We start from the raw sequence: 27,993 nt of genomic DNA, 5'->3' as shown, positions 1-27,993 counted from the left end.
TGAGCAATGAAATTCTTAATGCTTTACAACATACAATAAACTGTTGATGAAGCCTAAAAGTCAGCAGCTGACAGGTGATAACTTTAGCAATTGTTGACATACATTGCTCAGAAGGCAATGTAGTTATGTAGACTGATATTTAATATGCAAACCTATATACCTATAAAAAGGAATTAGTAGCAAGTATCCAAGAAGTTATGTATATGACACACAAGCATAGACCATGATAACATCAAATGAGGCAGCCCTGGGGGGTTTCGACAGAAAAATGCTTCGACAGGTATGCCGACCTTTACGCGGTGGCGATGCCGAAAACCGAATACCGAAAAAGAATTAATAATGTGCTGTAGTCCAGCGAAAAAACACAGCGACTGCGCTGGCTAGGGCTTGTTATGCGAATGAAAGGTGATGCTCCGGCAAATAAAGTATTTCAATCGGAACTCGCCTATGGAAAAGGAGGAAGAGGGCGGCCCCTCTCCGCTTGAAGGACCTTGGGGAAATTGACTTAATAGCCCTTGGTGTGTATAATTGGCAACAGAAGCGACTTTTGAAACGGATACACGCCAACTAAGTCAGTAAATCAGCTTAAGAACAGCTTCGTTGCCTTCTTATCGCCAACAACCCATACCGAAAAGTTATTCTTCTACTATCGACATACTATCGAAAATGAAATTATAGTCGAGATATCGGTTTGTTATCGCCGAGTAATTGCTATAGATTTCTTATCAGCTTCTTATCGGTTGCAGATGTGCCCTCGATTTTCTGTTCAACTTTTATCGTTATCTATTTCATAAAAAACCAATATCACGCCGATAATAAATGGGTTACGCTCCAACAACATATTTATAAACTTCCGATAGCGAATCGATAACTATTTTCTTCATAGCGATAAATACATAATCTATAACTCTTGGGTGATATTGGAAAATGTGTAATTTTTTATAAACATTCTTATAATAAATCGATAACTTTTCGATAAATAACCTACATTTTTCAATGATATATCGATAAATTTGGAAAACAAATTTATAACAGGCCGAGAGCAAATTGGCAACACTCATATAAGAAATCGACACATTTTCTATAATAAATCGATAATTTTTTGATACAAAATCGATAGCTAGTCATTTCGGCACGTTACACGTACACAAATAAGGTCTGATTGGAAGGGGAGGAGGGTGGAGCCGTATGTAGAAGTCCATGAAAGTGGGGAAAGCTTCTGACCGCCATTCACCTGGGAATGGCCAGAGCGATTCTTTTGCATGCGGTTGAAGCAGCTCAATACTGCCGGTAGCTTGCGGCCGAGTATTTTCTGGGTAGCCGCTAAACATCCGTTTAGCATTGAGCTAATGTGAGAAGGCGACAACCTGGCTACGCCACTCTGACGTAATCGGTTTAAGGGCTAGCCGGGGGAGATCTCATCGGCAGCGTATGTACACCTCTAGGTGCGGCTGCAAGCGGGCGTCTGTCTTGGAGCAAGCGGCTCGCTATATAAACGTACAAGTAATATTTCCACCCCCGCTGAGCGGGTTGTGCGCTGGGCTTGGGACCCGCCACGTAAAACCATACTCCAATGAAATATAACAACAAGCCTCGGATAAATACACTCTCTATTGATGACGAACATGGCAAACGTTTGGCATGCACCTGGAACGTCCGCTCTCTGAATGGGATAGGTGCAGATGTCCGACTGATTGATGTCCTCGTCAAAGCAAAATCTGACATCACCGCCATCCAAGAAATGCGTTGGACGAAGCAAGGAAGAAAGAAGAGCAAAAATTGTGACACCTATTGTATTGGCCATACGAATAAGCGCAGTTTCGGCGTCGGGTTCGTGGTGGGAGAGATACTTTGTCGCCAAGTGCTGGCGTTCACGCCTGTGGACGAGCGTCTCGCCGCTATCCGGATAAAAGCAAAATTTTTTAATATATCATTCATCTGCGCCCATGCGCCGAAAGAGGAGAAAGACGATGAGGTGAAAGACACTTTTTATGAACAATTCGAACGCACATACGAGCGCTGCTCCCGTCATGATATAAAAGTCATGCTTGACGACTTTAACGCCAGGGTGGGCAAAGAAAATGTGTTTGGCCCTACAGTCGGAAAGTTCAGCCTACACAATGAAACTTCTCCTAACGGACTGAAGCTGATTGGCTTTGCCGGTGCTCGAAACATGCTCATATCCAGCACGAGGTTCATGCATAAAAAAATACATCAAGCTACATGGATGTCTCCTAATCGAAATACTCGCTATCAGATCGATCACGTTGTGATAGACGGCATGCCTCCAGTGTTTTATATGTGCTCACGATCCGAGGACCTAACATCGACTCGGACCATTATCTCGTTGCAGCCAAAATACGCACCCGCCTCAACGCGGCTAAAACCAAGGAACAAAAAACACAAGGAAAGCTAGACGTCGGAAAGTTTCAATCACAACACACTGCCAATGATTTCGCAACTCGACTCTCACACCTGCTCTCTGAGAGCACAACTCATCCTGAAGGAATACAGGACCAGCGGAAGCATATCTTCAAAGCGCTTCGTACTGCCGCCGAGGAAAAAATTGGTTACCGGCGGCCACGAAAAAACAACTGGTACGATGAGGAATACCGCATTGCAACCGAAAGAAGAGACGCTGCCTACAGGGCTACGTTAAAAGCGAGCACGACAAGAGGAGTGTGTGAACGCTATCGTGAGTTGAAAAGGGAAGCGATACGCCTTTTTAGAAAGAAAAAAGCAGAAGCAGAAGGGCGTGAGTGCGAGGAGCTTGAGCTGCTAGCCACCAGGAATAACGCCCGGAAATTTTACCAAAAAATACGGCGACAGACGGAAGGTTTTAAGACCGGGGCAAACTTCTGTAGGAACGAAAATGGCGACCTTGTAACTGATGTCCAGAGAGTGCTTAGATTATGGAGGGAATACTTCTCTGCTCTCCTAAATGGAGGCAGCAATTCACCGCGCAGATATGAAGAACCCGATCCCGCAGTCGATGATGATGGAATGTATGTCCCCCCGCCCGATTTTGGCGATGTTAGAATAGCAATAACCATATTGAAAACCAGCAAGGCCGTGTGCGCTGATGGATTGCCTGCGGAGCTATTCAAGTACGGCGGCGAGGAGTTGGTAAGGCGCATGCAGCAACCTCTTAGCAAAATATGGGTGGACGAGTGCATGCCCGACGGTTGGAATCTAAGTGTTCTTTGCCCAGTCCACAAGAAGGGGGATACTGCAAAATGCACCAACTATCGTGTATCTAACTTACTTACTTACTTAATTGGCGCTTAACCGTCTAAACGGTTATGGCCGTCCAACAAGGCACGCCAGTCGCTCCTTCGCTCCGCCAACCGGCGCCAATTGGTCACACCAAGGGAGTTTAAATCGCTTTCCACCTGGTCCTTCCAACGGAGTGGGAGCTGCCCTCTACCTCTGCTTCCATAGGCGGGTTCCGATAGAAACACTTTCTTGGCCGGAGCATCATCATTAATTCGCATAACATGGCCTAGCCAGCGCAGCCGCCGCGTTTTAATTCGCTGGATTATATTTATGTCTGCGTAAAGCTCGTACAGCTCATCATTAAATCTTCTTCGGTACTCGCTATCGCCAACGCGTAGATGCTATCGTGGAATCAGCCTTCTTAATATCGCATATAAGGTTTTTTCAAGTGTATTGTGCGAAAGATTGAAGCCCACCGGCTTGATTGAACCGGCTGATTGGACCTTATCAGTGCGGCTTCAGACCTGGTAAATCTACCATCGACCAGATTTTCTCAATCTGCCAAATTTTGGAAAAAACCCGTGAAAAGAGAATTGACACACATCACCTCTTCGTCGACTTTAAAGCCGCCTTCGGCAGCACGAAAAGGAGCTGCCTATATGCCGCTATGTCTGAATTTGGTTTCCCCGCAAATCTTATAGGGCTGTGCAAAATGACGTTGAGCAACACCATCAGCTCAGTCAGAATTGGGAAGGACCTCTCCGAGCCGTTCGAAACTAAACGAGGTTTCAGACAGGGTGACCCCCTATCGTGCGATTTCTTTAATTTGATGCTGGAGAAAATTATACTAGCTGCAGAACTTAACCGCACTGGAACAATACACTATAAAAGCGTGCAATTACTGGCATATGCTGATGGCATTGATATCATCGGCCTAAATACCCGCGCTGTTAGTTCTGCTTACTCCAAACTGGAAAAAGAAGCGGTAAAAATGGGTTTGATGGTGAATGAGGACAAAACGAAGTACCTGCTGTCATCGAGCAAAGAGTCAGCGCATACGCGCCTTGGCAACGACGCTACTGTTGGCGGCCATAATTTCGAAATAGTAAAAGATTTCGTTTATTTGGGAACCAGCATCAACACTAGCAACAACATCAACACTGCAATCCAGCGAAGAATCAATCTTGCCAATAAATGCTACTTTGGACTAGGTAGTTCAATTGAAAAGTAAAGTCCTCTCTCGGCGAACGAAAATCATACTCTACAAGTCAATTATCGTACCGGTCCTGCTATATGGGGCAGAAGCATGGACCATGACAACAGCAGATGAAGCGGCTTTGGGAGTGTTCGAGAGAAAAGTTCTTCGAAAGATTTACGGACCTCTACGCGTTGGCGATGGCGAGTGTCGAAGAAGATTTAATGATGAGCTGTACGAGCTATACGCTGACATCAACATAGTCCAGCGAATTAAAACACAGCGGCTGCGCTGGCTAGGCCATGTTATGCGAATGAATGATGATGCTCCGGCCAAGAAAGTGTTTCTATCGGAACCCGCCTATGGAAGCAGAGGTAGAGGGCTGCCCCCACTCCGTTGGAAGGACCAGGTGGAAAACGATTTAAACTCCCTTGGTGTGACCAATTGGCGCCGGTTGGCGGAGCGAAGGAGCGACTGGCGCACCTTGTTGGACGGCCACAAGCGTTTAGACGGTTTAGCGACAATTAAGTAAGTAAGAAAGTAAATGGAAGGGGAAATTTTGGGGCTGCGCAATGAAAAGGTTGGCCATTTACGCGTGCCAAGTTTAAGCTCAAGCTTTAAAATTTTATGCTCAAGCTTTTACCATTTTTCGATCTAGTGGCATCTAGTAAGGTGTCCCCTGAGAGCTTTTAGTAATCAAACAGAGAAAACGTAGTTATTTAATTACAGGTTTTTTACTTTGGCTGTTAAGCAATCTTCTGGCAACACTATGGACACATTCGGACTATTTGTGGTTCTAACGCATCGTTAAGTTGAACTTTACGGAATCATATTTTTTAATCTCAAAAATACCTAAAACCAGGCTTACATAAAGAAATTTAGAAATCTTTTCCAAGTCTGTTATTGAGATAGGAAAAAATGTATGGTCGACTGTATCATGTAATGAAGAATAAAATACTCTAGTTTATCTGCATTATCATTAGTTTCATGTCGACTCCGACCAGTTGAATTTTAAAAAGTGTCTTAAGTATGTTGGTAATATATTCAAACCCTATCTCTCAAGGAGCTGCAAAATGAAATATTCACTAATTTGTACCGAATATAATCCTACAAAGGATTAAGGAATTCGAAAGCTATTATAGAATATTGACAACCGTTGATGGGGTAAAAACTGATTTGAATTCTTTGTTGAAAAGTTGTTTCTTTTATATAAAATTTGCTATATGCTAAAATACCTATTTGCATTAATACTTACGAACGAAGTGTACTAAATCTTTATTTATAAAAATCACGTGTCACATTGTTTGTCCGCGATGGATTCCTAAAATACTGAACCAATTTTGAATTTGTATTGCACCCCGTGTGTAGTTTGATTCAACTTGAAATATAGGATAGGTTTTATCTCAGTTTAGAGTCGCAATATTATTTTATTGCAAATTTTTTTATATTTATACGTAATAATAAAATGTTAATTATACTCCATATACTCATATTTTATGGTGGTGTTTAATTAAACAATTTGCTTATCAATAAAAAATATTATAGCGAATGATATCAAGTATACCACATCACAAGGCACGGCGAGAGGGGGAAGGGCAGAGGGGGGGTGGTATAACCCTCGGACCCGGGGCTTCTGAGGGGGCCCGCGATTTAGAACTACTAAGAATATTTTTTTTAATTCAGGAGAGTCTTTAGTTGTTCCATGTCCAATTTTTAAGCCGAAATTCAAAAGCATCGAATATCTGCATTTCGCTTAAATATTATAGTGAAGTGTGAAAAATAAAAATCTATATATATAAAAGGAAAGGCTAAAATGTGTGTTAGTTGGTCGCCGATGTTTGAAGAGATGCGTCGGTCGATTTTGTTCAAACGTGTACCCGGGTACGCCTAGAATTTGTGGGTAATATGGATATGAAATGAAAGCTGTCGCATCAGCCTGGCAAAACTGATAAATATGCATGCGAAGCCGAAATAGAGACATGAATTATTAATACCCACATACCTATTTACATAGGTCCTATTCGATTTGCCTGAAATTTGCTATATAAATTTGCCTATATTAGTATTTACTATCCTTTTTTCCGGGAAGTAGACCAGAGACCTACTGGGACTGGGATTAGGACTAGGACTGGGACTGAGACTCGGAGGGGGACTGGGACTGGGACTGGAACAAAATTCATACCACCCTCTGGATAGGCAATAAGGGATAAAGAAGAACGGGAAGAACGTGAGAGAAGAGAAAAGAGAGAAGGAGACTGAGAAAGAAATAGATTGAGACGAATATGGAGATAGATGAAGCGAAAAAGGCGGAGGGAGGAGTGAATAAAACGATCAGTAAAAAGTGAAGAGGGGGGGGGGGGGGGTAGAGTTAGACGGAAAGAGCTTATTAAAATGTATGCAGATAGGTCAAATTTAGGCAGAACAACGTCTGCCGGGTCTGCTAGTATACATATATGTTCAGTTCCCTGGGAACTGCAATCTAAGCAAAAACGGAATAAGTTGTGGGAAATGCAACTTAAGCATAAATAAATCGTGGGAATAAATTGCGTGCAAGCAAAGGCTTGCGTTGAGAATTTACTTGGCTGGAAACTGAAATAGAATAAGCTTCATGTTACGAGACAGCGTATGGAGTTGACTGTGGTAGTGTGAGTCATAATATATGTATGTACAAATCAATAAATCTTAAGACATGTTACACGAACATAATATCGGAATTATGATAATCTGGAAATGATTTCGAAAACAATCCTAAAACGATACCAAAAGGACTAAAACTTTTCCCAAAATAGGATCAATAACTCAAAAATATTCCGAAAATTATAGAAAGATTTCGAACCATTCTAAAACTAATCCAAATACAGTTCAGAAACGGTTCCAAAAAAAGTTTCGAAATTTTTCCAAGCAGGTACTCTGCCTTCAAAACTGAAATTAAATTATCTCAAAGGAATCTTGAAAATGTCAAAAGATTGTTTAGACTAATCCTTAAAACTACTCTGAAATTTAACTGAAATAGAATTTTTACTGATGTATGACAAATGAACAGACGATGAATTTTAGTAACTGAAATGATTTCGAAATATTTCCGGCTATTCCGAAACCACTTTGGAAAAGATGCTGAAAAAGTCTCGAAACAATCTCAAAACCAGTTCCGATATAATTTTTGCTATAAGCAAGACAAACAGTAGTTAAAACGTGACCCAAAATAAGTGCCGAAATCTTTCGTAAAAGGTTCTAAAAAGCCTCGATAAAATTCAGATGTAGTGCCAAATGATTTCGGAAAAATTTTGAAATTGCCTTAGCGGTTCATGTAATGGTCCGTAAATAGCCCCTGTAGCGAAATTAAAAAAAGATATTCAGAGACAATCATGGAATAACTCCGTTATGGTGACGACAGACTTCAGGGTCATATTTGGGCTTGATGTAAAGGAATATCGTAACATTATTTAGTACTACATCCGTTTGTATTTGGATTTAATTTAATTATATATATATCTATGTACGTATGTCTTCAATCTTACACTTACGGTTTTCTATTTTACTTAATTCCACACAATTTTCCAATTTCCAGCACCATCACCAGCAACAGATGCTCCAGCTGATCAAGCGCAACGTTGTAATACGGAAGAGTGTCAACTGCCATATTGTTTTTGCTCTAAGGATGGCACACAGATTCCCGGTGGTTTGGAGGCGGAAAAGGTGAGTGAAATGAAAAGCAAACCAAACTGAATACGAACCATAAGCTTACAAAATTTTATGTTACTAATAGCAATGGCATTACAAACACTTACACAGAGTTATGGCACCGCAATCAATGAATTTCTAGCTATGCTAGAAGCATTTTATCATTTTAGTTGCTTATTTTTTTATATTTTTTTTAATGCAATTCGAAATCATTTCGCCAATCTATAAATTAACACCTTTGCAATGTTATTTGATACCAATAAGCGCATATCGAGTGTACAATAACAAAAACTTAATGGCATTTATTCTTTGAACTTAGTTTCGTGTATGACAATATTTCCGTTTTACTTCTATCTTCAATTGTTTTTAGTTGGTTTCAGCTCTTTGCGGGCAATTGCCGGGAAATATGTGTATGCAAATGCGAAATGTTGAAACTTATGAAAATCCACAGGAAATAAAACTGTCAACATAACCTTTCATACATCCGGTTTTTGAAATCGACTCGGTTTCCTATTTATGAGCATCAGTGGAGCATAGCAAATATTGATTCACGTGCATTATTTAAAAGATAAAAGAGTGTGTTTCAAGCAGAAACTTTGAGATGAATAAACAAGCAAGTGGCATAGCAAAACAAAAGCACGCGAATGCTTTACGCTAGAACGCTCCAAACAGTGTATTCCCGAGGAGTTTTGCTTGCTTCAAAGAATTAATGTGGGCGTCAACTAAGGTAAAGTAGGGTCTACTTGGAAGCCACTTAATTCAATTAAAAGATACCTCATTAGAGACTACAACGTATATTGTGTTACAAACACAAATATCTTTGATATATTCTCCAGAGTGTCGAGCACGTCTCAGCCGATATATTTGCATGACTATAAGATCCAACCTCGTCCTTTATAAAACCAACATAACTGGAGATGTACAGGATACTAAGCTCCACCGCATGCAGTACTACATTGCCTTGTTATAACTCCAATCGCCTTGAACAAATGACATTTTATAAACCACAACAGTTTCAGTTCATTGATTAGAGTCAACAACTGGCCAAGAAAACCTCGGAAACTAACACACAGTGGAGAAAGCGCAGCGCTTGCTATGCTTAATCAGATGGCAGTGCCGTTCAGTTTGCAAATTTAAGAGATCAGCAAAGATAGTTGCTAGAGTTATCCGTATGCCCTAGTATCCAAATAATTTTTATCAAACGTAGGCTAATTCCAGTACCAGTGCCATCAAGCAATCCGTCGACCTCACGATGGCAGAGATTAGCACTTTGATAGCTACTTGGCCCCCTGAGTTACGATTAAATTCCTTAATAATAGATGCAACAGATAGCATCTTCTTTTACACTTTTCTAATAGCAGCAACATACGCCTATTAGACGCTGCAGTGATCGGCAGCCTATTTTTTTACCACTTAGCTTCCTGAAGAAAATCTGCTCTCCCGCTCAGCTTGGATACGTCCTTGAACGAGTAGCGTATTCAACGGTAATTTGGCGGCATGGGTTTCTAAAATTTTACAGTTCTTACTTCTTTGCAGTTACGATGAGAGCACAATTGAGCTATGGAGTGCAGACCCTTATTTTAGTGTCATTAAAGGTATTTTATGGAAGAGCCAGAACAAATTGCTGTACTGCTCCCCCTCTTCGTCTGAAAGAATTTGTTTGACTACCATATCATACAGCTAATGTACCATCCCACAGTGTTTCGTGTAGAACAAGCTAGCAGGACAAAATTATTTTATGAGATTTTCCGTTTCATATTCAGTCATTTTTTTCAGCCATATTTTCTTTTTTTTATTTTTTTCCAAAATTTTACTTCATATGCATACATTTGCTTATTTCACATACAGTAACTCATGTGAATAAGTGACATAGGTCCAAAAAAATTTAAAGGACTTAAGAATATTACTTTGTTGTACTTGAATTGAATGGACTACAAATCTCAATACTTGAAAAAATTTTAAAAATTCCGAAAAAAAATTAAAATTTTTTATGAAAATTCGTCGAATTTTTCAAACATTTTTTAAATATAATTTAGTTTTTGTTATAGATCGTGACACATTTTCTTATGGAAAATTAGTTAAAATAAATTTGCGAAAGCGAAAATTGTAAGAATTGTCCAAAAAGGGGTGTCTACTTATTTATGTGAGTGACTGTACATATGTACATACATATTTTTTTATTTATTTGAGTATTTATCCTGGCACTACAATTTTTACAAAATTATTTTATAGTACCAGTCAGGAATGTAAAAGTGAATTTCAATAATAATAATAACAATGTAAATAATTAAATTAATTATGTGAAAATTACTTATTACAAAAACTTAAAAGTAAAGTATCATACAAAGTAGAAAAGACAATAGATTTAAATTGAATAAAACCTGATCCAACAAAAAGTTATAGGGTAGGTCATCTTTTATAATTATGTTATTATTCGCTATCATCACTTTCATTCGCTGAGTCACTTGTGGAATAGTCATGAGCATCAGCAACACTACTGTGAAAGCTTGAAACAACTGGGGTATTTATTGACTCCTCAACATTATCGGGGGACAGTAAATTTAAGACTTCTGAAGTCAGACTTTTAAATTTTTTCTTAGGTATCTCCAAAAAAATGTTAACTAAAGGATCCGATATTATAAGCAACATATTCATAAGATCTCTATTCGTGGCATAACGCGACTGCTTTTGTGTGTTATCGTCCCTGAATCGTCTCAAATCTATGTTACGGGCTTCCTGATCAATAGGTAAAATTGCTGATTTTATAATATCAGTATTATGCACTAAGATCTTATGAACTGTAACAGGCATATTAAACCATGGATAGACATCTATATATAGTTTTTTAGTCTCGACCGCAAATTTTTAAAATCTTTGGATATTTATATTGTACGCAGATGCTAATGCGCGAAGGAGAGTGTCGAATCTTTTGATGAGCGTTACATCCAATCCCGTATTCTCAGCACTAGCCTCATAATTTTCGAACAACCTACGAGCAGTGTTGCCGTCATCGGTATTGCCGAAACCTGGTTTTGGTTTATCTACTATCAATCCAAGTACACTTTTAAATTTATTCTGGATTTCGTTGGAACGTAGCTTTACATTTTCTTTATCTGCCTCATTCATAAGCTGCTATTGTTTTACTTCGAGGCGATAACTTATGTGAAGCAAGCATTCAAAACATCTTATCCATGCATGGAGACTAGACAAACCAAAACCAAGATTATCTAGGTTAGGCGTAAAGTCCCGTAACTCATTATTCATATCTTTTGTAGTGGCACCACAAATATAACACTTTTGTGCGGAAGAAGTTTCAGTCAAAGCATTGCAAACTTTTCTGTCAATCATTGTAAGAAGCATATTGTGATTTACGGAAACTTTGTATTCTTCGAGTATGTACTTTGTTGGCAACAACGCACTTATCTCCTCTAAAACTTTGTTCGTTTCAAAAAGAATAAAATCTTTTGTTTCTTTAGAAAAAATAAATTTAATTGGTAGAAGAGGGTCGAGGATTCTGTCAAACAATGTTACATTTTTCATCCTGTAATTGAAGAGGACCGAAAGAAAATATAAACAAAAACTCATCAGTGTCAGAACTGCATGTCAACTTTTGCTTATATGTGCTATGGCCAAAGCTTCCATCGCAACCCCACTTGCTAATTAAGGTATATGTCAATATTGTAGGTAATAAACTAACAAAAAATTTTGATTTGCTAAAACTAAACGCTCAACAATTTTATCTAATATGGACTGGACTTTAATTTCCGCACGTGTTTCACCCATATCACTTTCATTTGGATAGCATTCTGCCTTAGCTTTTCTTAGACTATAAAATTATGGATACCTCTTATGGCCTGCCTTGATGCTCCACTTCTAAGTCGTTTTGTACCCATGAGTCGTCGACTTGCTATCTACGTAGTATGCTAAAGCTTCTACATTGCTCAATTATCTTGCATCTGGCTCACATGTCATCTTTTTTCCGGATATTTGAGTGGTTTCCTGTGATTTTTTTATAATGTTAGCAACATTTCTGTTGCCAGGCATATGCGTTGATACCTCTGCCGCATAAAGTAACTCACCAGGACTTCTAGATTGCAAGAAGTCATCCATTCGGCGCCGTTTGGTTTTTTCACTGCAGCTAACAAAGTCCTTCTTTCGGCGTCGGGGTGACCTGAAGAAGTGGTTGGTTGGTCTGATGGCAACTTTGAATCCACCGTTATTGTAAATGTGAAGTCTGAACTCGAAAGCCACTCCGAGTTTTTATTCAAAAATCGCTCCTTATGTCTTCCAGAAGTGTTCCACTTTTGATACAGCTTCGACGAATATGCCGATATTTGTAAGCTTAAACTTTTTATCGAATACTCGTCTGCTTCGCTTAAATCGCCTAAACTCAATAATTCTTTATATCTGGTTTCCTTCGAATGTTGAACCCAAATGTCAAAAAACTCCGTTCTTGGTACGGTTATAACTAAACTGCTTTGTGTTGTTGATTTTCCGACAGAGTGAATAGCTGATGATCGTTGTGCTGCCATCTTAAGTGTCGTTGATCGTTCTGGTTTGTTATCAGTTGTGCAGTATTTATATTACATTGGCGTAGATGCTACCAAATGGGGTTGTTTTGTGTAGCGTTCCAGTGTGGTTATACCTGCATTAGGATTGTTTTGTATGTACTTGTTTTTATGCCTTGGTAACTGGTGCGGTAGGTTGTGGCAGGTTGAAGTCAGTGATCTTCGCCTTTTTGCTTTTGGTGTGCTCTGGTTGACCTCGCGCGTTTATTTTTGTTTGTTTTATGGCTACGTGTTTGTTCCCTGTACCTGGTAATTGGTTTTGCCGTTTGCAGATCAGCTTTAAAGGTTCAAATATCTCGTCGGAGCTGGTACGTACATACATCCTATTTTATATGTGGAGATAACAAAATCTACAAAAAAAAATTAAAAATAGATGTGCAAAGAATTCGCAATAGTTTTTTCTTTCTACTATTAGAGAATACGTCCGACTATAACACATGTAAAACTTAGCCCAGATGTCCGCGGATGTATGTAACTTTTTTGTCCCTAAAGTTAAAAATATAGAGAAAAATACCTTTTCTTATTAATAACGGAATGTTAAATATATTGAAAATACTCCAATTGCGAAAGACCTACTATTAAAAAATTTTACTTACCTTCGGGCTTAGAATGCATCAAAAAAAATTATATAAAAGTGTTCACTTAAAAGAAATATGAAGCTTAATGTTCAACACGAATTTTGCAAATTAATCAATGCATTTTACGGTCACTCCTGCCTTCTTACTTCAATTACTCAATATATATGAGCAAAAATATCAAAAAAAAAGCAGAAATCCCGTTATTTTGTTTGTTTTCTTTCATTTCTCATTACACTTTTCTTGGAATAAGAACTTTGTTTTTGTCCAGGCTTGTTCTACACGAAACACTGTGCATCCTAAGAAAAACTCACAGCGTTTCTCAATTGACATCGACTATATCCCAAAGCCTTGCTAGTTTTTATGTAAGTTTTGAGTACCAGTCTCCTTAGTTTCTCCCGTTTAGAAGAAAAACTGATTTTTTCACAGCAGAGGTTTTTAAAATTCACTTCCCCAACGTGTGATCCAAAATATTTCTTATAACATTAAGAACAAAGGCAAGATCAAGTACTTCGTGTCACTAAAGAAAAAATCAGCGCATTCCAGCCTTGACAGTCACATCTCCGTCGATGGATAAATGTTCGAGACAGTGAAAGACCTCGTCTATTTGGGAGCCAGCATTTACATTCCCGCAGGTATAGACTGCCACTAGTTTGCGCATAGGGTTGAAATGTATGTCCACGATGATATCACATCATTCATTTAGAGCATTTCTAGTATGCGGTGAGAGCTGATGGCAAAACTCAACTTGCTGATAGTTGGTAGGTTAGTAGGTACATATAAAGGCTGCCACGTAGGATGCCTGAGTAGCTAATGAAAAGCTGTTTTGATGTTTTAAAGCTCTCCTGAATCTAGCGAGTTCTACATCGGATCGATCATATATCCATCCCTAGGTATTTATAAAATCAAGAATATTTGAGACACGTATTTAAAACAATCTAGCCCGATTTCCTAAAAGGGGGCTCTCGAAGAATATTAGACGTGTTCCAGCTAGAGGTGGTAGTTTAAACCGAAAGTGCAGTGGTCGTTATAAGGAATATGCATCTTTTCGCATGCGTGCTTTCAGCCAAATATGTTTATCGGTGTCGGCAGTACAGTCATGAAGAGCATGTTGCTCTTCTACCTTTTCTGAGCTTTGTTGCCCGTCAAAGTTTCGAATTTCCACCTTTGCTGTTCTCTCATTTCCTTCTGCAAAGCCTCTAGGTTCCAGTTCGATCGTCATCTCATTTTCTTCTATCCTCCTATGACCTGAAACCCTTACAAATGAGCTTTCTAGAATGTCGGTTAACGCAGGTAAAAGTACTGCTTAGTCTATTATGGTGCATTGCAAATCCGGAGCTGCTCAATTATGGCTACACCAGCATCTTTTTTAGTGATTCTGAATGCTCGTGATGTGTGATAAAAAGCCTGGCATATTATATTGCTCATATATTTTATTCTCTTTGTTTTTATTCTATAAGTGGAATTATATAATTTTATTGATTTAATGCTAACGCCTTAAGCGAAAATCTTCACACATAATGAGTCAAATTAATACCCAATTTTAAATTTATCGTATTTATTAAATGATCAAAACAAAAACTATTTAATCTAATTCGCACAAAAATGTTTGTTGAAAAAACATCACATACATATATCTTTGCATATGTAACATTTTAGCTCACAATGCCCGCAGGCGAATCATAATCAAACATATGCGCATACGCGTTTACATATATAAAATGTATGAGCCTAAATTGAAAGATAGAAAGATGAATCAATATACGAAACTAATCGCTCATTTGTTCTTAATTAAGTTATAATTAATTATTTTGTACTAGAGAAAACAACAGCAATAATGTTGCCTTGAGCAATGTTACAAGCAATATATACACACGTACACTAGACATACATACATATGTATGTATATGTATGTCATGTCTATAACACAACATCGTCGTTGGCAAGTGCGTACACGTTTACGTGCATGTTTAAGTTACCACAACTATTTAAGTATGTGGCAAAATGATGACGGATGTTCATTACTACATACTTTATCATACTTAAATATATAGCTATATATACACACTTAAACATTGAGTTTCGTTTTCATATCATTACAGTTGTGGTTGTTGTCTTAAATAAGCACCTTGTATACCTATGTGAGCCTATCTACTTAAATCTTTGTAGTTAATGCAGCTAAGTAAATATTTGGTGTGTATGTGCGTATACATATATATATGGTAGTACGCATACTTAAGTTCACTAACGATAGTCGCTTCGTTTGTGAAATAATTCAGCATTCGAAATGCAACTACCTAATTCATTACAGTACGCTAAACTTGATATTTTTTATACTCAGTTGAGCAGAGCTCACAGAGTATATTAAGTTTGATTGGATAACGGTTGGTTGTACATATATAAAGGAATCGAGATAGATATAGACTACCATATATCAAAATAATCAGGATCGAAAAAAAATTTGATTGAGCCATGTCCGTCCGTCCGTCCGCCCGTTAACACGATAACTTGAGTAAATTTTGAGGTATCTTGATGAAATTTGGTATGTAGATCGCTATTTAAAATGAACGATATCGGACTACAACCACGCCCACTTTTTCGATATCGAAAATTTCGAAAAAACCGAAAAAGTGCGATAATTCATTATAAAAGAGAGCTAAAGCGACGAAACTTGGTAGAACCAATCCTTTTGAAATTTGGTAGGGGCATAGGTTTTATGACGTTAGTTGTTTTCTGTGAAAATGGGCGAAATCGGTTGATGCCACGCCCAGTTTTTATACACAGTCGTCCGTCTGTCCTTCCGCATGGCCGTTAACACGATAACTTGAGCAAAAATCGACATATCTTTATGAACTTAGTTCACGTGCTTAATTGAACTCACTTTATCTTGGTATTAAAAATGAACGAAATCCGACTATGACCACGCCCACTTTTTCGATATCGAAAATTACGGAAAATGAAAAAATGCCATAATTCTACACCAAATACGAGAAAAGGGATGAAACATGGTAAGGTAATTGGATTGTTTTATTGACGCGAAATATAACTTTAGAAAAAACTTTATAAAATGGTTGTGACACCTACCATATTAAGTAGAAGAAAATGAAAAAGTTCTGCAGAGAGAAATAAAAAACCTTTAAAATCTTGGCAGGTATTACATATATAAATAAATTAGCGGTATCCAACAGATGATGTTTTGGGTCACCCTGGTCCACATTTTGGTCCATATCTGGAAAACGCCTTCACATATACAACTACCACCACTCCCTTTTAAAACTCTCATTAATACCTTTAATTTGATACCCATATCGTACATACTCATTCTAGAGTCACCCCTGGTCCACCCTTATGGCGATATCTCGAAAAGGCGAACACCTATAGAACGAAGGCCCACTCCTTTTAGAAATACTCATTAACACCTTTCATTAGATACCCATATCGTAGAAACGCATTCTAGAGTCAACCCTGATCCACCTTTATGGCTATATCCCTAAATGGCGTCCACCTATAGAACTGTGGCCCACTCCCTCATAAAATACTCTTTAATGCCTTTCATTTGATACAAATTCCAGGGTTTCCCTCGGTTCATTTTCCTACATGGTTATTTTCCCTTATGTTGTCACCATAGCTCTCAACTGAGTATGTAATGTTCGGTTACACCCGAACTTAACCTTCCTTACTTGTTTTCTTCTATTTTTGGCGCAAACCTTTGCAAAGTAATTATTTACTTAATTCGCGTGCAAGTTTCGCAAAATACGACAAGGTGAAGTACGCAGTCTGTTGATCTAAAGTTTGTATATTTTAGTGCGCAGTTTTTCCAAGTGCTTAAGAACTAACTCAAAATATATTGAAACGCTGATTAAAAAAGCTCTTATTATCGACAAGTAAAGTATAAGTATGTTCCATTAGAGAAAGATAGGTGAGACCGAAAGGGGTTAGTGCGAAAAGCTTAAAATACCGTCACAGAAAAATGGTTAGGTTGGATTGAAAAGATCGCTCCGTAAGGACCTCATATAGACTGGATATGTCGATATTGCTGACAGAAGTTTGCTCGACCAATCTGAATAGCTCCATTAGGTGCAAGGGCCGTTGTTATAAAATTACTTTGTTCTCTTCGCAAATTCTTGTAATGTTTTAGAATGCACTCGACTACACCTTTTCCAGCTTAAGTTCAGAAAATTACAATTCAAGTTCAGAAATTTACAATTCAAGTGCAGAAACTTACAATTCAAATTCAGAAAGTTTGTCAGGAATTTTTTCTTTCATGCAAAGGAAATAAAAGTATATAAGATGTTAAATGTTAGCGCTTGTAATTTGATACAAGGATATGAAGAGACTCCTGTCTTTTGGAAGTATACTGCTTCTGGGTTTCCAAAAGCTTTTCCAATTTCTGCACTCTCCAGGTGATAATCGAATTGTCAATGGTCGAAAAATGGTACCATATCAAATTTCCTTAGAGGCTCTGAGTAACCACTTCGCAAATTCTACCAGAAAATCCGAAGGACGATAAAATTTTTTAAGACATGGGTGCTCTGAGGTAGGCGTGCATGACGTACGAGGCGAACTTTCCCTCACTAGTACCAGAGGACGCTAGTAATTGAGTGTGCAGAATTCCGTCAGCCAAAGGGTTGCCAAAATACGTCCCTTATACTTATGGGAGTGATTTTCCAGCCAAAACAACAACAGCAGAATATACAGCATATTATTGGAAATTATTCCTACGGAAGGATGATCCATGGTCGATGTAACTTGGTGAATCGTAATAGCGGGGAGTATCCTGGTCGTAGCAGCAGATGGAGCACCACGATACTTGGTGGCAGCATCCGAATAGCGTGGCAATGAGCGGGCACTGGATCGCCTTGCTGTAGGTCTCTACCGCCCCAGCCTTTTCCACATACTAGTACCAAAGGTGCTAAAGTGCAGGCGCTGGTGCGCCAAATTTTTCAGAGAAGAATAATTAGAAGAAAACGTTTTTAAGCCAAGGTCAGCTCTAAGTGGGGAGAATATTTTATGCCGAAGCATCGACGTTTGTCGGATTACGGCTTTGCAACAAGACATTCCTTATAAAATTATGTAATTGAAAATAAAGCACACTCTCTTCGGAAACATCAAAGGTGTCAATTGAAGATGTGATGTTTCTTGAAGAAATTGAGAGAAAAACTCTGCATATGATTCATGATTCTATATGAACACCGAAAAATAGTTTCGAATTAGATAAAGACCCAAGCAGAATCAGAATGTATCCCAATGGATACTTGGTGGAAAGGGAGGCCACCAGTGACCTGAGAGAAACAGTTTGAGGAAGTTTTGATTACATTAAGTGCACCCGATTGGCGTCTGTCAACACTAAGTTGAATGCTTTTCGAAAAATATGTTTCTTTTGAATTTTTTTATTACTTATGCCATGTCACCACAGCAATTTTCTTTTTTGAAAACCTGTTCTTACCCAAGAACACCCACACTAAATGAGTATGAAAATCCAAGCATTAATCATTTAATGCACAATCGCTTAAACCCAATCCTCGCAGTTAAAAACAAAAGCATAAAAAAAAACAAACACAAATAATAAAAGAGCGTAACGACTATGCGTACGCTTTTACTTCTACACTCATTGCTATTGAATTGTAAACTACGAAAGAACCATAAAAAAATTTAATCCCCTGAAATTGCAATATCAACTTCCTTAAATATATCACAAAGCTGTAAGCACTCAATTCAACCCGTCGCACTGCCGCGCTGAGTATTATTTCAACGTCATACAAAAACAATTTTATTTGCTGCAAAATGCAATGTCAGCGCTTACAAGTTCAATCATTGAGCAAAGCCAAGCGACAATCTACGAGAATAAAACCGCTAAAATTTCACACGCAAATGCGCGTATTTCCGTTCGACCATTAAATATTGCAAGCTTTGTAGCAGCAGTGCCAACAACAAACGATTGATGACAAACAACGTCATTGCCGCGTAAGGAACTCTATAATTTACTGCATTTTCGATTGTAAGAAAGCTCACTCATTTTCCAAAGTTCAATTTTTTCTCTTGCGTAGATTTTTTGTTTGACGTAGAATTCGTTTTAATCCCAGCGTGAGGGAAGAGACATCGAATATTGTTTTAGTTGGTAAGTTTCGATACAAAAAAAAAACAAAAATAAATTGACAAAATTCGAGTTAATATTGTGGCCAGTATTAGCATCACTATGATGTTAGTAAATAATCACAATAACAGAAAAAGCAAGCAGCCACACCTTGTACAAGGCAACGAGGAATATTCCGCAAAAATAATCAGCAGCTCGAAACGAAAAGCAGCAGGTATGAGCGAAAAGAGAAAAACATAAACTACAGATACACATGTATATAGCTAAATACCCAGGCATGAGATACAACTGTTCCAGAAGGCATGTTCGTGAAAAGTTTAGACCTTAAAAGAAATATGTGTGAACGAGGCTAACTGAGGGTACAAAAGCAGCGTGGAGCAAGCGACAATCATTCAGTTTGATTTAAACACGCTATTATTGAAGTATAAATTGCAATTGTGAAATAATACTCCCAAAGTAGTCTAAATAAATATCATTTTGCAATACTGAATATTGGAGTTATTTATTCGACAATTCAGTGATTCGAACGTTAGCAGAACGTGAATACTTATTAGGAAATTCCCAAAATTCGTTGCAATATAATAGTAAAATAAAGTTTATAAATCGATTATAATGGGGGAGGAAAGGAAACATAAAAAAGAAAAAAAAAGAAAAGAAGAGAAAATAAAAGAAAAGGATAGAAAAAAAATACACAAAAGAGAATGAAAGGAAAGGCTAACAAAAGGTGTGTTATCGACGAGTTATAGACGAGTTATCCGTTTTTAATACAAATTTGATATCGATAACGAAGGTCATTAATAATTTATGGATTTCTTGTCAACGAAATATCGGATTGTTTTCGAAAATATGTCTGAATTTTATTGGTTTTTTTATTACAAAAAAAATTATTTATTTTCCAACGAAAATTAATGGATCGAGGTATTACCAATTTGTTATCGGCGTTTTACAGAAAAATTTAAGACTTCCTACCGATTTTTTATCGAAAAGATATCGGTTGGTTATCGGTATGCAAAAGTTATGCATTTTTGTCAAAAAATATCAATTTGTTACCGGTATATTTTCGACAAGTCATGGATGTGTTTTCAAAAATTTATCGATTTGCCATAGAAATGTTATGGACTTGAAGTGGTACCACCTACCACAGGGGCTGTCCTGGGTTCAACTTCTGGGCAATTAAAAAAAGTTATTACCAAACTTGCCGAATCTTTGTTAAAAAAATATTGTTTTTTATCGATTTGTTTTCGAAAATGTATCCTTATATTATCAAAAGTTATCGATTTGTCATCGCAGTGCTACCAGTTCAACTTCGACGCGTTTGGTTTCTATATCTTGTTATCGATTTTTTAACAAACAATAACGATTTTTATTTACTCACTTTGAAAAAAATTCGATATGTCATAAAAAGACTGTCGATTTGCTAAAGAAAAGTTATGGACTTGTTAAAAAAATATAATATTTGGAGCTATTTACCTTCGAGGAAATTAAGGCCGAGCTCTTCCAATTTGCTCTTCAATTTGCCTGGGCAACCCAGGTCTTCAGTGTGGTAGGCGAAGCACGCTACCAAACAGGTCCCAATCGACTTGTTATCGATCAGTTATCGACTACCTATGAAAAAGCTTTCAATTTACTATCGAATAGTAATCGATATGCCAATGATTGCGAAATGGAATCGGGGATTCCCCTACTGACCATTACCTGGCGAATGGCGATCAAAACTTTCTGCTACATGCATCGGCTTCATCCTCCAATATATTCAGCGTTGACCTGAGTCAAAACATTTTCTTTCGTTTACTGAATTCCTTTTTTTTTCAACTCCAAGCAGTTTGTCTTTCGCTGACCTGCGATGCATATAAAATAATTATCGGAAGTGTCACTTTTCAAGCCTCAGGATATCATAAGGATTAACTTTAACGGTAATATCTCCGCCACAGGCTGTAAAACGAACTGTACTTATAACCGATTTTTTTGTTTTAATCTTTTATTACACTTTCCATTTGCACTTGGCTTGACAGTTGCACGACATTAAGTGCAGCACAAATTTTCTTCCATACATACACACAATCATGCGTATAAACATCAATTCATACACAAACAAAACCATATCAACCGCATTTTCATTGCATACTTAACGGCGCGGACAATTCAAGCAGTCGTCAATGATAAGCAACCAAATATTTGCTTGCAAATCGAACTCGCCGTATACACACACATACACATACATATTATGCTGATGGTGGCGCTTTATTTGTTCTGAAATTTTGCATAATATTGAATGGCGTATTTCAACTCCAAAACTTCCGCCTCAAAGATAAATCACGTCAATGAAAACGAGAAAAAAAAGAAACAAATCATAAAAATATTGGATGTGTAAAGTGAGAGCGGAATGAATGAATAGCATTGGAAATAGTCGTTCTATGAAAGCCGCAGGAAGCGCATAAAATCAACACCAATGCGTTTTTTATTAGTGTGAAAGCGATATTTTTTTCCAAACTATTTATCAATATTATTATTATTATAAATTTTTGCGCATCATTTTTAGTGCTTGCATTATGGTCAGCTGTTGGACGCAGTTTTATGCGGTGCTAGAGGCATTTGATTATATCCAAAAAAAAAAATTTGTGATAAATACTCAAACTATCAAAGTTGCACCCACCAAAGGATGTCAGCCCTGAGTGTCATTCAATTCTCGATTTGAGTTTTATGAGCTGTTTGTGAATGATGCGGAATGTTTCAGTATATATATGTACGTATGTGTATGTGCACTTTTATACAGAATACTGATGTACTAATAGCAGGAAATATTTTTGTAGATAATTTGTCTATAAAATATGTTTATTTGAATTTATTTCCATTTGCGAAAAATTTTAAATAAGAAATTCGATAAATTTATGAAAAGTAATGGCAAAAGAAAAAATGAAACAAGTCAGCATTCTTGGCTTTTTAGTTTTTCTTTTGATGATATTTGCTAAATGGGTTATAAAGAACAAGGTAGAGGAGCTAACAGCCCCCTTATGGGTAGTAGCACCGGAGGCTATCTCATTAGTATCATAGGATCATTTCGAGACCACATCGGTGTTGTTTAAAGGATGAAATTAAAGGTAGTTCGAAATATTTCGAAACTATTTGGAGCATGTCCCTGAAGGTTATTTCAAGAATATTTCCGGGGTCGTTTTCATTTCTGAACTATCAACGAATCATTACGGGCATGTTTCGGGATAATTTTGAAACTTTCGAGGTGTCATAACGTGATCATTTTGGAACTATTTAAGCGATTTTTATAAATATTTCGCGATAATTTGGAATTGTTTTCAGAATCATTTTGTTGCTAATTTAGGAAATCGCTGTATCTTTTTTTAATAGTTTCTGACCGTTTCGTGACTTTTCCGAAATCATTTCGGAAGAATGTTTCCACAATATCTGAATCTAACTCTTTAAATGGCAAGAGTTTACTTAAACATTGTTGACTTTTCAAGGACGATTGACAATAAAATAATTTGATGATTGCTTTGGCGTAGCTTTTCAGGCAGTAAGGCGCCTTTCTTCAATACAAAGCCTACTATTTAAAGTAAGTTGCTTAGCGTCATCTTTTAATTTTGAATATTCAGGCTTTACTTCATGGCTGTCATGACGAATTATCCAAAAATATATGAATGAAAGTTGCGTACATTTTTCTTGCTAAGCACCAGCAGGATGAGCTATACTTTCAAACTTTACTCAATTATGTTAAAACAAAAATTTTACAGCCATTTCAATTTAAGACACCACAGCTCAGCCACAGCAGCCACAACAGATGCTTCCCTTTTTAACTACTCAATCTTTTGTTCAACGTGGAATGATTTTTTTTTTTTTTTTTGGTCCGATTTTTTTCTTTTGAATGCTTTACGCTTCTGTTGTTAAAATAAAATCTTGCTCATAAATATCTTTTATATATTAAACGAAATTGATATTTCACCATTTCCGATCAGCGCAATTCATTTTCTCTCACATTTCCACACTTTTGCTTACCACGCGGACGACGTCCATTCGTCGACGCCATACTACCCTCCTCTTCAGCTTATTGTCGGTATCGGCAACAAATCGTTGTCTTGCTTCAATTGTACTTTAAACTTTAACAACTTATACAGCATTGGGATGCGGTCAGTGCTACAGACGCCTGAAAGGACAACGAACTAACCACATTCAATACACCATTCAGATATGGCTTGTGCTGCGCAGCAAAATTTGCAATGAAGTCTACGTAACACTAACACACATACATATACACTCACTGTCTTATCTAAAATAGTCGTGCTGGCTTGCTGGTTGTACGCACTGACAAGCAAGTAATAAATTATGTTGTGCTGATTATTTTAAAATTACTTGTAATTGATGTGACTTCTCTTTATGAATTTCATTTTCTATAAAAGTTTTTTTTTTATATTTTTCATAACTTTTTACCGTTGCCGTTGTTTGCTTTCTCTTTCACAGCAAAACTTAGTTAAACTTTGTTGGTCGGTTTTTAACGTAGAATACTTTTTGGGTGTCCTATTTGTCGAAAAAGTTCAGAAAAAAAAATCCGATTAAACGAATTTCTTTCCGCAGAAATTGTCACCTTGAAATAATACATAAAACGTTTAAGCGCCAGTTAAGTAAGTAAGTATGATGAAAAGATTCGTTAGACAGCGAATAAAGAGCCCGTTTTCTATACAAAATGCGTGAAGCTAGAATAAAGCTAGCAAAAATCGATTAATATCTATAAAAGTTTAATAGCTAGATGTATAGATAAAATATTGCGATAAGGAAGCCTCGTAAAAGAGCGATTGACCTATAGTGGAATTCAGTAAATTTTTCAACGATTTTCGTCATCGATATATTGGCGAATCGATAACTTTAACGATTTTGGTATTTAGTAATCATTTTTAATCGATATTCGTTAAACTTTGATAAGCTGTGCTAAATTCTGTAACTTTTTTTAACGATATTCGCCATTGCTATACAATGAATCGATAAATATATGGATTTCTATTGTCAATAATAACTTTTTATCGATATTCGTTTTACTCTGATGAGCAGTTGTTGTTAAATTAGCTGAAGTTAAATGGATGGCTATTTAAATGAATAATAATGGTCACCTCTTTAGCCATGTTATAACGAAGTTAGTGAGTAGCGAAATTGTTATCGTAAGCGATAAATCGTTAGTTAACATCTCGACAAATCGATTCTTTAAAGGTTAGAGAAATCCACCAATGAACTGGGGCTTTGTAACTTTTTTTACGACATTTTCCATCGCTATATAACACATTAATAAATTTAACGACTTCGATTTTCAATAACAATTTTAAATCGATATTCATTAGTTCACTATCAACTGTCGACACTAAATAAGAGAAGAATATTTAAATTTGTTTAACGGCCTATGCTGAGAAACCACTTTCCTTCCATTTAAAATCAATAAAACTCTCACCATGTTAAGGCTTGGTTTCGTCGGAAAACGGTGAAGTTATATTGCGAGTAATAAATAGCGGCCTAGCACCGTCATCAGCGGCACCGCGCTAAACTTACCCCGTCCTTACAAAGGATTTATGATCAAATTTTTCTGCTCATGTCGCACCTTTTTGGAATGTTTCCCATATTTTTTTACTGTTCTAATTTTTGTTATCATTTTAAATGAACGTTCACCGCTTCGGTTATAGGGGGGAGGGGGGTCTTCTTAGTTTCCCCTTAATAAATTTTACATTGCTACAATTGTGATAAGGTACTCTACCGCTATGTTAGCGGCACCGCTTTAGCGGCAAGCCTTTAGCGATGATGAAACCGAGTGAATGAAAAGCAAAGTTGTTATCGCCAGTGAAGAATCGTAAGTTAAACTTTAAACAAGTCGCACCGTTAAAGGTTAGTGAATTAGCCTAGTAGAAAGCTAATGACTGCAATTTGTTTTTGTGGGCAACAATACTCATATTGGTGTGGTAAAACAACATATCCTCATAATCTCGCTCTCCGTTAGCACGATTTCAGTGTCGATGAAGGCGTGCTAAATCTGAAATATTGATACACATCGATACAGACTCATAAAAATTTAAAAATATTTGCATTAGCTAGCTTTTTTTTTTTTGGTCCACACTGACCGGCCCATTCAACCTAGGACCTTTTAAACACTGCAACAATATAATTAATAATTATTATTAAATAAAATATAAACAAGTAAAGGTGTCTAAGTTCGTGTGTAACCGAACATTATATACTCAGCGTGAGCTTCAATTGCACATTTCATTTCAGATAAATTACTTCTACATAACACGTGGCACCGCCCGTTTAAAAAAAATGTCTTGCCATTTCCTCTTACATTAAAACTTGATAAGTGAAATATCATTGATACAAAACTATATTTTGCTAAGTTATAGCTTATTATTCTAGTCTACGATCCTTTTAAACCTTTTAAACTTGTTTTTTATCTAAGTTGCCGTGGTGTTTAACCGATCCCGTCCATTTTTAGTAGAAATATTTTCTGCTATAAGGAAAATTTGTGTACCCAATTTTATTAAGATCCGTTAATTTTTCTTCGAGTTATGGCTCCCGAAACATAGAAAATTGCTTAGTCATAAAAGGGGCGGTGCCACGCCCATTTTTATACCTTTCGTGAACATGAAATGGTATATTAACTTTGGTCCGATGTTTGTAACGTTGAGAAATATAGAAGATAGACTCACCATTAAGTATACCGAATTGATCAGGGCGACGAACTGAGTTGATATAGCCATGTCCGTCTGTCCGTCCGTCTGTCTGTTTGAACGCAAACTAGTCCCTCAAATTTTCAGATATTATATTAGACATTTGTCGGATCCGGTAGGATCGGACCACTATAACATATACCTCCCATACAATCGATCGTTCAGATAAGACGATTTTGGTCATTCCTGCCGCACTTTAGAAAGTATAAACGTGAAACTCGGTGGTATATATTCTAATATATCATAGAATATATCCTGAAAAAATCACTTTGAACGGAGCTATATATAGCATATATCCCATACAACCGGTCTTTCAGATAGAAAGATTTTTGGCAATTTCTCCCTTAAATTCTAATATAAAAACGTTAAACTTGGTGATATTTATTCTAATATATCATAGAATATTTCACGAAAAAATCATTTCGATCGGAGCTATATATAATATCCCATACAACCGATCGTTCAGATAGAAAATTTTTTAGCCTTTTCTCCCTTAATTTCCTATATAAAAACGTTAAATTTGGTGACATTTATTCTAATATATCATAGAAGATTTCCTGAAAAAATCAGTTTGATCGGAGCTTTATGTATATAGTATATACCTATCCCATACAACCGATCGTTCAGATAGAAAGATTTTTGGCCATTTTTCCCTTAGTTTCCAATATAAAACGTGAAACTTGGTGATATATATTCAAATATATCATAGAAGATTTCCTGTAAAAATCATTTCGATCGGAGCTATATATAATATATATCCCATACAACCGATGCTTCAGATAAGGGGTTTTTTTGCCATTTTTTATTTTATATTTATCTTAAAAATCCTTTAGGTATGTACATCTGTTCACTATATATTTCTTATCTTGTACACCCGATTATTTGGAGATTACGAACGGGATAAGATTATTGTTCAGCCCCATTCATGAAAGTTATGAAGTCTTCGGCACAGCCGAAGACAGTCCCGTCCTAACTTTTTTAAAATTAAAATTTTTCCTATTTATTGTTATAAATCCACTTGGGAAATGAAATACCATTGATAAAAAGCTCTTTTTTGCGAAGATATAGCTTATTTTATTCGTACACGACCCTTTTAAAAATCTTTTATATAAAAGTGGGCGTGGTCCTTAACCAATTTTGTTAATATAGGTTTAACGATTTTTGATTTTTGATTAATAATATTTGTAAAATTTATTTTATCACAAGCGGGCGGTGCCATGCCTATTTAAAATATTTTTTTCAATTTTTTATCTAGAGTCTCAATGTACGTCCACACGCCAAATTTCAAGATTCTAGGTGTATTATTTACTAAACAACAAGGTTTTTGTGTTCTCCAAAATGTTATATGTATATATAAAAAGTGGGCGTGGTCATTATCCGATTTCGCTCCTTTTCAGTACCAATCTATTATGGGTATAGATAAGCTCGTGTACCAAATTTGGTGAAGATATCTCAATATTTGCTCATATTATCGTGTTAACGGACGGACGGGCAGTCGGACATGGCTCAATCAAATTGTTTTCGATTCTGATTATTCTGATATATGGAAGTCTATATCTATCTCGATTCCTTTATACCTGTACAACCAACCGTTATCCAATCAAAGTTAATATAATCTGTGTGCAAAGCACGCTGAGTATAAAAATTGAAAATTGCTTCAAAATAAATGTTTTCATACATTTAAAGCAATAAGGGCAATCCCAGCTTAATTCATACAAATATACAACATTTGTTAATTCTTCGTATTTCTATAAATAGAACAAAAGTAAGAAATGCCAGTTTCTTTGAAACCGTCTTACAAACAAGCATAACTTTAACACATGATTACATAAAAAGTGTGTACTGTGCAAAAAGAATAAAATGTGGAAAGGAGTCAATTGGGATAAAGTTTACAATAACCAAGGCATGACGTGAAATGCGTTTGTAACACTGCGTGTGCGTGTTCAAATCCAACTTC

At 36.8% G+C, this 27,993-nt stretch overlaps 1 protein-coding gene across 1 annotated transcript in view; it reads left to right on the top strand.

The window, feature by feature from the left end:
- Window positions 1-27,993, top strand: part of Cda4 (chitin deacetylase Cda4) — a 196,635-nt gene that overhangs the window by 74,341 nt on the left and 94,301 nt on the right. Inside the window, exon 4 of the mRNA XM_067785879.1 lies at window positions 7,980-8,107. Within this exon, the coding sequence (XP_067641980.1) occupies window positions 7,980-8,107 (128 nt within the window). The remainder of the gene's footprint in view (window positions 1-7,979; window positions 8,108-27,993) is intronic.

Source organism: Eurosta solidaginis, chromosome 4 (genome assembly GCF_040869045.1).
Source record: "Eurosta solidaginis isolate ZX-2024a chromosome 4, ASM4086904v1, whole genome shotgun sequence".
NCBI classification, from domain to species: Eukaryota; Metazoa; Arthropoda; class Insecta; order Diptera; family Tephritidae; genus Eurosta; species Eurosta solidaginis.
This window is presented reverse-complemented; position numbering and strand designations above follow the sequence as displayed.